At 37.0% G+C, this 11911-nt stretch overlaps 1 protein-coding gene across 5 annotated transcripts; it reads right to left on the bottom strand.

Annotated features, from left to right (window-relative positions):
• Nucleotides 1–419: 419 nt before the first annotated feature.
• Nucleotides 420–10868, bottom strand: LOC149838636 (protein DA1-related 1-like). Of its 5 annotated transcripts, none has more exons than XM_090006718.1 (13): nucleotides 10731–10868; nucleotides 10448–10546; nucleotides 7445–7596; nucleotides 7208–7298; nucleotides 5715–5853; nucleotides 3954–4074; nucleotides 3687–3770; nucleotides 2678–2797; nucleotides 2226–2438; nucleotides 2059–2121; nucleotides 1821–1939; nucleotides 1167–1225; nucleotides 420–1008 (listed from the first exon to the last, which is right to left on the bottom strand). In XM_090006718.1, the coding sequence occupies exons 3-13, from the start codon at nucleotides 7553–7555 to the stop codon at nucleotides 680–682; spliced, it is 1449 nt and encodes a 482-aa protein (XP_089862844.1). In that variant the 5' UTR covers nucleotides 7556–7596; nucleotides 10448–10546; nucleotides 10731–10868; the 3' UTR covers nucleotides 420–679. The 5 variants fall into 5 exon arrangements, with proteins under 5 accessions (XP_089862844.1, XP_089862843.1, XP_089862845.1 ...); XM_090006717.1 differs by having other exon boundaries at nucleotides 10448–10600; XM_090006719.1 differs by lacking the exon at nucleotides 10448–10546.
• Nucleotides 10869–11911: the final 1043 nt, after the last annotated feature.

An 11911-nucleotide genomic window follows, 5' to 3' on the forward strand; every position in this document is an offset into this window, starting at 1 on the left:
TTCAAAAAAAAAAAAAGACAGCAACTATTAAGAAGTTGAACGGAAGAATTCAGATCTGTAATGTACTTGCATAATTGATCAATTCATATAATTAGACGTCCAATTAGATGTGCAAACAGATGGAATTTAATTGCTTTTTTTACAGTTACACTATCTGATCAAGAGAAACAACTCACTATGCTCAACATCTCTCTAAAGGTTCAGACCTGTAATTACCAATAACTTTGGATCCACCGTTTCTTGAATCACCCTTCCTTTTTTTGGTTTTTTCCTAATACTCGTGTTTCTTTTTACAAATCAGTAACTCATCATCCTCTGCCTTCTACAGGTTCCTTCTTATCAGTTCTAGTAGGATGAACCCAAAAGCTAAAAGCATCACTTTTTTAGGTGTTACTATTAAAGTAACGATAATGACAAGCTTTTAAAGTATTTTTCCTTGAATAAGCATTCTCCAACTTTCTAATCAGATCATAAATGCCATTTACAATATATGCTGAGAAACACGGATCCAATTTTCTATTAGGAACAACCTTGACTTTGCCTTTATTTTCTTAAAGGGTAACAATAATAATGATAATTGTAATTCAATAACCATTGCTAAAGCTTCCACCCCCGACTCAAAATGAGGGCAAAGCAGTGGAGCAGTGGTACAAAAGCAAACTCTGCACTATGAATACTTTTAGCATGGAAACATGCCAGTCAGCCTAATGTGATCCAACGTCCGCCTAAGCCCATACTGAAGAACAGCCTGATTACCAGCTCTGAAACCATCTCCGTATGCTGGTGAAGAATCTGATTCAATCTGATGGATAAAGAATTCCCCAAGTTTCCTCTCGCACAGGGACCTAGTACCCTTCTTTGATGATGTGGATGATGAGGACGACGATGCTGATGATGAAGTTGATGCGACACTACTTCCAGAACCTGACATGATCTCTGACTCTAACCACATGTGCGCTAGCACTTGACAGATACCTTCTTCCACGTCTTGGCTGAGGGTTCGGTATCCTGCCAGGTTTTAGATTTCAGACGTGATATCAGAGAACTTGAAATGATCTGTCAGACACTGTTAAAGGGGATTCTTGATAAGTAGATTTGGATGTCTATGGAAGAAGGGCTTCCAACTAAGAGCAAGTTATAAAAGTTTGAATCAGATAAATCAGTACCATCAAGTCGTAACCATGCATGCATCATCTCATGTGCCAAGATTGAACCTGTTAACAATCTGTGAGCAAGGAGATCATGTCAGACCACCCTTGCCAGCTCAGAGGATACAAAGGATAAATATAACAAAGAAAGCAGCCACATTTGAACTCAAAACTTCAAGGTTTGCTCAACATGGAACGACAATATAGCAGCAACATATGCAAAAGAAAAAATGAACAGAAATTTGGTGTATTGTTATTTTCTAAATATGGAATACAAAAGAAAAAACAGGTGTCTACAGTATGCATTTGCAGTCTTATCACATTTGGTCACTAACAATACAAAAAGTAGCTTTCATCCAGGGCCCAGGTAGTCGACATTTCTAAGGCCTGCAGTTGGGACTGACATTCCTGGGTTCATGAAAATACACAGCAGATTGGTCCTGATCAGCATCAAAAGCTATGGTTGATTAAGAACACTAGTTCCTCGAACCCCAACCCTCAAAATGCCATATGAAGGTTAAGTGAAAGATGGAGATGGATGACTAATGGAAAGGAAGAATAAAGATGGATGGCCATTCAACCAGCAGAAATGGATATCTAACATGATTTCCATGAATTTGAACTCAGATATGATAACTAAGCAAACAAAGACAAAAGTTAGGAAAATGCTACCTTGGAAGCCCATATAAGATGAGAATAGCCGTCACTTCACACCGTCGGACTAGTCTATATGGCTCTGTGATCATATCAATAATAGAGTTTCCTGCTGCAATTCTAGGCCTCCTCAAAATCTGATAAAAGTTCTTCAAAGATGAATGCTTGAAGTAACATTCTAAGCAAATTCTAATACAACTATGAGTCTACGAGTTTAATTAACCATAAGTCAACAGCATTGTAGAGGTTTACTCACAGTGCTGACTGTCTGCTCCTCAGAGAGACAAAGCCCCCTGGTTTCAGGCAAGTGATGATGTCCCTGTTTACACCAGTTCGTGATGAAAGAGCTCTTGGTTTAATAAAGTCACTCAAAATTCATCAAATCACACTGTCAGAATTTCAACCATAAGGTAACTGCATTACCTGTTTCTCTCCTTCCAAGGCCTCATTCAACGCCTGTCTCTCAACTAATAACAATGGAATTTGCTGCTCCACTTTCATATTTAAGCCTTCATAAAAATCCTGTATTTCAAGGTAAAGAGGTTGACACTCATCGTTGTCCATTATTGCAGAATCTAAACATTCCAAACAGAGCTTCCGGCCATCACCCAGGGATATGTATTGTGTATCACGTGGCTGGAATTTAAAACAGGATAAATCTTCAGTCTCTCACATGAGCATAATCCATGACAAGAACTCTAATGGTTTCATTAAAACAATGCAGATCAATCAATGCTAACGCGATGAAAGGCAACATGTAAGCTAGTATATAACAGATCACAATTGTACATTGTAGCATTTGTATCAAAACAACCAGTCATAATCAATGCCCACAGTTTCTCTTCTGAAGGAGAAAAAAAAATAATAGATGGTACCTCCATACGTTCACAACTACAGCATCTTGGAGTATTGTCCAGCTCATGTGACGGACAATATTTCTGTCCCCAGAAAGGATGTGCTCTGAACTCAATCAAGCCAGCTCTGTTTGTTGGAATCTAAAACAAAATGTGAATAAAAGGAATGAGAGGATACCTTAAAGATACAAACAAGGTTGCAGAATATTCAAAACAAACAGCCCCATAGTCTTCTGTAGATATTAACAAGTTAAATATATCATTTTCCCCTTTACAAATTTTGGAATAGGTTGGCAGCTCCATATGTTCCGCACCACTGACAGCCACTACGTATACCTTGCTAGTGAGAATTAATTTAGGGCATCACTGTGGAATTCAAAACTTGTTAGGGGCAAGAAAAATGTAGCCAACTTGTTGACATCTAATAAAGGTTGTGGGTAACATCATATATGTGTGTGCGCATGCACATGCACATGCACGAAAGGAAAATTATAAATGATAAGGAATGAAGTTACAACAAGCTCAGGAGCCTTGAGCACAGATACAATCATACAAATGACAGCATTTCATTAAAAATATGGTTGGCATGCAAGCATACGCATCTCACGTACATGTAGCATCCAAAAGGGATATTTTGAAGTTGGAACCTGCTAAGTATCTAAAATCATTGGTAGCATTATGAGGTCACAATAATGTGATTAGCGCCAAGCAAGTCTGACAAGATTGTACATTTGCATGTCTGCAAAAGCTATGAGCCTATGAACGATATTCTCAGTGACCATTACATGCCATGTGACATACTGACACGAGTATTGAAAGAAAAAATGATGTGCATATGCATCCAGAGGCCTAAATCACCTTATGAGCATCAAATAAAAAATAAGGAGAATAAACATCCTAGATTTCATGTTGGCATCAGTCCAGGAAGAGAAACAGCCAAAGCACTTCCAATGTCAAAACAAGTTACTAGAGCAGTTCCATTACCCAAACATTTTTCAAAGAAAACAATCCATCTAGTTCAAGTACTTACAAACTGATTGCAGACATCACACTTGGGATGATAAAGCTCTCGATAGCATGACTTGTGATAGGGATAGTTCCCAGACATAGAAAACTATCAAAACAAAAAGCCAATTACTGAAACTTGTAAATTATTGATACATCAGGCACAAAAGTAAAAAATACGAAGGGAAAGACAAACAGAAAACAAGCACAGCTTATTCTCCTGCTGCATAAAAATAGAATAGCCATAAACATATCTAGGAGAAGAAATCATACTAGGTCCATTTTTTTGTACCTCAAATTCAGATATAGGTTGATTGCAAGAATGACAACGAAAACATTCTGGATGCCAAACAGCATCCATGCAACTTAGAAAGCGCCCCCGGCCTATCTCATTGTTGCAACCAGCACATATTCTGCATAGGGATGCCTAAAATGTAAAACTTTATAACATTGTCAAGGAATATGGGATTGTAAACAGAAATGAATATAAATAAATGTTTTGTAGTAAAGGGACAAGATAATTATAAATATGAAGGATATATTACTATTTAAAGAAAATGTTTTTGATACATAACATGCTTGTAAAACCAGAAAAAGACAAGTAGTATGAGGTTAAACCAAATGACTGATATATGAACAGCTCTTGAACACTAGATACAAATATGAAAACAATTTCATCAACATTTTAAGGGCTACACTAAAATAACATGGACATGGAAACACGATACAGATGCAACAAGGGGTTGTAATATGGCAGATTCATGATAAAGCCGGATGAGAACACTCAAACACATACATGTAAGGTACTTCCATTACATTGCCAAAAAAGTACTATTTTGACTGAGTTCAGAGAAAGAAAATAAGAATACTGAAATATGGACGGGTATGTAAGACTCCTAATCCTAATTCCTAAAGCACAAGTATAAGGTACCAAAGCAACACCCAAGATATTAAAAAGAGCAAAAACTCATGCCAATGAAAAGTGATAAGAAAAGAACACAAGAATTACCATATTCAATATCTATGATCATAAAGACATGATTGAACTCATGGAAAAGGTATTCACCATGTAACTGGATCTAACGGCATGTCAAGCATCTGCATCAGTTTCCTGCCATCTAACATAGGTAGGGGGCAAAGTTCAATGTCTGTGCAAAGGTTGCCAAGAAGGGAAACGTCTTGGGAAATGGAAAACTTTTTACGCTCATGAAAAAACGGTATATATATATATATTGTTGAAGTTTGCTCCAGTCGATTGTAAACACAATCGACTTAGCAAACCCCACTTATTTATTTATTTATTTATTTTGACACATCTAACACCATAGATGTGATCTACATGTATATAGTCGGAACCAGCTTTTCGATCACTGGAATCTGACCTGTATACAGGTTTTACCGGTGACCCAAAAATCGATGGCTATGAATGCATCGATTATTTCCAACTCAAAAACATGTTCTTTCATAGGAAAAACATGATCAATGGTTGATTCCCACTACATTGACCATGCTGAACACATCTATGAGGTTATATTGAGTAAAAAAAACTTGCATCGTGAGATTCCAACTAGATTGTAGGTACAATCGATTGTAGCAAATATATAAAATATATATCAATTATTTCCCTGACATTTTACAAATATTTTTACAGACCCATATTCTTTTTCTTGCCATTCTATAACTGAGATTCTCTAACTAATGCAGCCTTAAGAAAAAATGAGAAACATTTAGCAATGGAAGCAGTTAATAGAAATAAAGATTTTCAATTTCTATCCACCTGGATGTTACAAGTACTTGCTAGTACAGAACCCCAAAACAGAACATCCAGCTATTAAATGTATCCATAATCCATGGTTTTGCAACTGAAAGGTGTAATATACTGCTAATATACGTAAAAACTGTGCAGACGGAGGGAATGCAAATGTAAAACATCCTGTACACTCCAAAATAAGATCTAATACTGATGTATTACTAGCAAAACTATAAGACAAAGAAATTGGCTGAAGAAGTCACATTAAATGACTGGACTCAAGAAAGAAGATGTATAACATACCTGAATCCTGGAAAAAAAGGATATGGTTGAGGCTGATAAATATGATCATTTGTATTTGTGTGTGGAGGGGATTCCATGTCCAGGCTTGCTTGGAGGGCCATTGCAAGTTCCTCATCTTCCTCCAAGTGGGATCCATTTTCTACAAAAATTAAAATATTATAATTCAAAAAAGGTAAATTCATTCTGCATGCATGAAAATGACCACAGAAAAGATACCCAGAAACCTCCGAATAACAGGATTAAGAATCTAATGAATCATATACATGTATATAGAACATATCAATGAAACAGAAGAACATATTATAAACAAATTTCACTAAAGAAAAGCTACAGAAACCAGAGAAGGAGACAACAATATGTTGGAGCCAAGAGATCTTCAAAAATAGAAGATACATTGCAAGATATTTCTGAGGGTAGCTGCTGCCATAGCATGTTACTTGGCCTCAGTGCTTGAACAAGCTATAATTGGTTGTTTTCAGATGCACACAGAGACGATATTTTGCCTAAAAAAACACAATACTTAGCGAAAGGATCTGAGGACGCAAACAGGTCAGTGCCAGTTCAAATCTAGGCATTACAGAATCTGACCTAATCAAATCTAGCCTAATTGGACTCAGATTCGGATTTGGAGTTGAATGGGAAAAGACAATACTGAACCTCAATCAAGTTAGTTAATCAGATATATTTTATCAACAATTGGGTCAGATTATTCGGTTCAAATTCGGATTCAGAAGAAAAGCTGCACATAAAATCTGAATCTGATTGTTAATTGGATTCCATCTGCTTTACCAAATCCAACTAATTGGACTGGGAATCAATTAGATATCCGTTGACATCCATAGATGATCTCCGGGTGGATGGGTCACCTGCCCAGACTGCATCTCATTAGGTATTTTATTTGGCTTCAGGGTGACACCTGTACACAGTCTAGACCTTTTGACTATATATATATCAACGCTTAAGAGGTCAAAATACTCCAGAGTTCAATCAAGCAACCTTTAGCTGGTTGTCCAAAAAAGAACACGATAAAGACATGGAACAGCTACAAAGAAACTGAACAACCTCATGACTTTGGACATTTCATAAAGACGAAGCTTAAGGGAACATTTCATAAAGACCAAAATTAAGGGGGCATTTCACCAGTCATTTATACAAGTATCATTAGTCAGCCATGTAGAAAAGAATATGATGGAGATATTGGGATGATCATAGAGAAACTACTTAGCCTTATGACTATCGAGAGCTTCATGAAGACCAAAATTAAAGTGAAAAATTCATCAATATAACATTGAGTTGCAACTACAAAATAAGGGCAACTAAAGACTTGAGGTATCTTCTCTTACCTTAAAAAACAACAAAAATTGGCCTGAAATATTTCCTACTTACTACAAGAAATCGAATGCACGACAATAAAATCAAAGATTTTCCTTCCTAGAAAAGGCATCAAAATGCATGTCGGACTGGCATAACTCATACACAATGTATACACTCACCAATTCCATTTGCTTTCTGTTTCTCCTCTTCTATAAGGGAGAGTGCAATGGCATGATCTAGCTCTTCATTCTCATACTGTGACTGGATATCCTACATTTACATTCCCACGAGAGAAAAAATAAGTCAAAACTTAAGCTTAACAAGGCTGCTAGCCGAACATTGACATATTTAGAGACGATTGAGGCTAATGGATATTTATTCAAAATCAAAATGGTAGAGATGAAAAACATGAATACCACAGAGCTTGATGGTGGATCCCAAACTTTGTCATCACCAAGAATTCCTTGGTATTGACCCTCTGATATTTTATGATTTGAACCTTTAAATATCTTGCTTAGCCACCCCATAGTATGGGATATTCCACAATCATGCCCCTCCACAGTTATTCCTGCATTAATGTAGTGTACATTTCATAAGAAATAGTTTCTCGCACATGCAACTCCTATATTCCTGCAATCAAATCCAATGAAAGAAACTTACACAGATAGACTGGAAAAAAAAAGAACAAAAGAAAAGCACCAAAACCAATTATTCACCTTAATGTCAGAAAAAAACTTTAGGCAGACAAGATGCACAACTAAGACCTTATCAGTGACTAGTGCTCTTGGCTATCTAGGGACCGGGGCAGTACACAGGCCATTGGTATCCACTATCCAATAAAATCCTTCATTAGAAAACTGATTCCACTTTAAAGTTTTAAACTCCTCCATTGTTCATTATCAATGTCTCCAAATGGGGCCTAAAAAGTTTAGAGGCTCTAGGTTTTGGCAGATTCAGAATGAAGCATCCAAATTGCAACTTGGCTTCGCACGTGAAATTGGACAACTCAGATGTGACCCAGGAGTAACCATAAAATGATCCTAAAGAGCAAAACGAGTTGGCTTGACACATGAATGGTCATGATCTCATGTAATATCTCAATTGATTACTAGAATGCAGGTCAACTGCAAGACTTGATGGAGTCTCAACACATATATGCACATATTTCTTCTATCTTTATTACAGGCAAAAGCTACTACCTATTTACCAACGGGGGGTCTACTCGTCTGGTAGGAGCAGCTAGTGCACGTCACCTTGTGTTGGGACATTGCAGGTTCAAAACCCAATGATATAGTTGTATAACTGGTAGGGGTCTGCCTAACCCCAGCTTGCCTTTCAAAAAAAAAAAAAAACCTACTACCTATTTGACTGAATAAATTAAATCACAAGTAGAATTTGAAGTCAAAACCTATATTGTGTTTTGGCCTATCTCTCACACTGGAAGCATGGTAAGAAAATAAGTGGATATATAAATACATACATGTAACAAAATCCAACACAAATGGCTTCCTTTAACATTTTCTTGGATGGTTAATATGAAACTTCTTTCATCATCAAGCTTCCAAAAAGACAGTAGTCACCCTCAATTTTGTATCATTTCACCAATAAGCTATATCTAAGCAAACGTCAATACCACTAGCAAAAAAAGCCACCTAAAATTCATCCAAGAAACTATTCATGCAGATTTTGGTAGCAATAGGTGAAACACAGTATCTTTTGTTACGACACTTTTCTATTTTATGTACACAACACTTTCTAGTCTTGGATAGCACATGAAGCAGTTGCATAACAGGATAGCAGGCACTTAACAGGTTTCCTACTTTTGCATGACAAAAATGAATGGGCACCCAATAGTATATCATTTTATTGACATGAAACTGTTACTCCTTTGAGATATAAGTATGGATTTGAATGGATCAGATTCAGTTCGAGTGTAGGCATTACTGAATCCAGCCTAATCAGACTCCATATGATCAGATTCAGAGTCAGATTCAGATTAAATGGAAAGGCTAAAATCTTAAAAGAGAATCGTGTTTTGATTAGCTTAAATAGCTACTTGGATATCATATTTAAATGTATTCAGAATCAGATCCAGTTTGGACTCGGATTTGGATATGGGTGTACTACTCAATACCACATCCGGAGCCAACCATTAATAGGATATTGCTTGTGCTACCGAAGCCAACCAAAAGGATTCAGATTTGGGTGGACTGGACTTGAATCCCAACCACTGAGAATTGAAGTTAATTATGTCTAAACACAACATCAAACCTAATAGATGTCAATTCCTTTATTTGACAAGGTGTTGGAGTTCTGTAAACATGTGTAATAAATGCATCCTTATATGTTTGCTGATATATACACACTTGCGCATACATGCACACACACACACATAAAATCCACAGCTGGTGCTAATGATAGTACAATATTATCTAGTGAACCCCATTGATTTTCTAACAACCTAACCAGTGCCTATCAAAGAAATGATATTCAATATCTAAGAGGTTGTTTAATAACAATTAGAAATCAACAGCCCAAAATGCAACAATGTCATGGAAAAAATTGGGATTTTATGTGAATACAACTCAATTCAAAGCACATTTCATAGTAAAAAAACCACGATAGACAAATACACATGGTCATGTACAGGAAGGCATTTCATTTTCCATCAACCTGTTTGCAGTTATTAGCACAGTCCTCCTACTGACAAGGCCCTGAGAGATGTAGGAGGGGGAAAAGAATAGGAGAAAGCAAGAACAGTGAGAAGAATACAACCCATTCCCACATAAGTAAAATCGTCTTATTATGTTAATAGAATTTGAATTTCCACAAAACTAGACAAGACTGCAGCTAACCAAGTTGGTCATAACAGAAACTAGCACAACAACAAACGCTATCTGTAACCTTTAAAATCACCTAAGCAATATAACATTCACTCGAGAAACAATTTAATGACATTCATGTCCTGCATGATATTGTAGCTCCAAATTCTCCCGAACAGAATCACTATAAAACCTTCCGTAGATTCACCATAGCACACAATCCGCAAACTACTACCTCATTAAAAGTAATCACCAAATTGAAAATAAAAAAGAACGAACAAACACAATAACAGAGTTAGAATATTTAAAATAAAAACTCAACTAACACAAAGACTTGTCCCAAGTAAACAATCTCTCAATTCATATATTTTCATCTTACAGTACAAAAAGAGATCCTTATAACAATCTTTATACACTATTTCGATTAATACATGAGCAATTCAATCATTATATCAAACAAAATCACACAAAATAAACATACAGCTTCCATCTTCTTTGATAAAAGATACCACCCATGAACATACAGTAGAATCAAGAGAAACAAACCAAACAAAACCAAACCAAGAAGAGAGAAGAAACCAAAAATCTAATACCCACCAGGCAACCAGTAATGCCACGATTCCAAAATTGATTCAATCCCGATACCAACCAACCCAAAGGCATCCTGAACTCAAAACCAGCCCCACCAAATGTCATCTGAATATTTACAGAAACCCATCTCTCAAAAGAGGGAAAAGGAGCCAAATATCCCTAACCCTCCCCCGCATGAAAAAGAAGGGATATCACCATAAAACGAAGAAACCAATCGAAAGAAAAGGAAAGGGAGGAAAAGTTTGCTACAGAGGATTTTTTTTTTTTTTGTAAACAAGACCTTTCTCACCTCAAGAAGAACGGTGGAATAGGCGACCAAACAGGAAGCAGTGACTCAAAATCCCGAATTGGGGAGTGGGGAAACTTCATCATCAAGCTCGCCCAGATCAAAAGAAGGCCTTTTCTATTCGATCGAAAGGTGGGGGTCGTGAAATTTTCCCATGTGGGGTCCTGCTTGACTTTTTTCCCACCACCACCACCACCACCACACTAAGAAACCCAAAACCCTATGCAGATTTAATATGGCTAGTGATCTCTCTGGCAGGTCGATCTTGATGGTGTGCAAAACGGTCAATTACTTCAAATGCATGAGTATATGGTCGTCCTATCTGATCTTGTTGTTGTAGAATAGAGAGTACGAGATGAGCTTAGATGAAAATTGAGGGCCAGAGTTGCATGGTTGGCTAATGGTGATGATAATAGACGATTTTTTCACATGAACGCATCAAATAAATACAGTAAGAATCGATTCTTTTTTATCGAGATCGATAGATGTCAATTTGGTCAGCAAAATTGCATGTCAGCTATTACTTCTTATTTCTTCAGGTTGTATTCGACCGACTTAGGCGTTGGGAGGGTCATCGGCGGTATGAGTTATAAGCAGTTGGTGGCAAACCAATCTGTTCATCTGCAGGCTCGATTCATCGAAGTTGAGATTTCTAATGCTATTAACGGCCTCTCAGGATGAAAGGCCCCAGGCCTTGATGGTTTTTATGTCGACTTCTTCAAAGTCTTTTGGTCAATTGTTAAAACTGACCTGCTCCACTTATTCGATGAATTCTATCGTAATGCAAGGCTGCCTAAACCATACCATATGACAGTCATCTCTTTGATTCCTAAGAGGCAAGGGGCATTAGACATATCTAACTTTAGACCCATTTCAGTGATGGGTGCTCTGTATCACATTTTATCTAAGATGTTAGCTAATCGGTTGCACGCTGCCATTGATCAACTTGTCTCTCCGAACCAAGGAGCTTTTATTCCAGGTCGAAGTTTATAAGGGTCTTTTATTTATGCAACTGAGGTTCTTCACTCTTTACAGTCGACTGGAGCACCGTACTTTTTGCTAAAATTGGATTTTTACAAGGCTTATGATAGTCTGACATGGGATTTTCTGATTGAATCTCTAACAAATATGGGATTGAGCAACCGGTTTATAGCATGGGTTAAGGTGTTGGTCATGAAATCCGT

The sequence above is a fragment of the Nuphar pumila genome, chromosome 5, assembly GCF_984573655.1.
Source record: "Nuphar pumila chromosome 5, dmNupPumi1.hap1.1, whole genome shotgun sequence".
In the NCBI taxonomy this organism is placed as follows: Eukaryota; Viridiplantae; Streptophyta; class Magnoliopsida; order Nymphaeales; family Nymphaeaceae; genus Nuphar; species Nuphar pumila.

What these genes read in the sequence shown, in the direction of transcription:
- LOC149838636 (XM_090006719.1), bottom strand. Translation starts at nt 7,555, where the DNA reads ATGGGGTGGCTAAGCAAGATATTTAAAGGTTCAAATCATAAAATATCA. An exon ending in GTGATGTCTGCAATCAGTTT is followed by an intron (nt 2,798 to 3,686) that starts GTAAGTACTTGA and finishes ATTTTGTTTTAG; the next exon opens with ATTCCAACAAACAGAGCTGG. An exon ending in ATCTTATATGGGCTTCCAAG is followed by an intron (nt 1,226 to 1,820) that starts GTAGCATTTTCC and finishes CCTTGCTCACAG; the next exon opens with ATTGTTAACAGGTTCAATCT.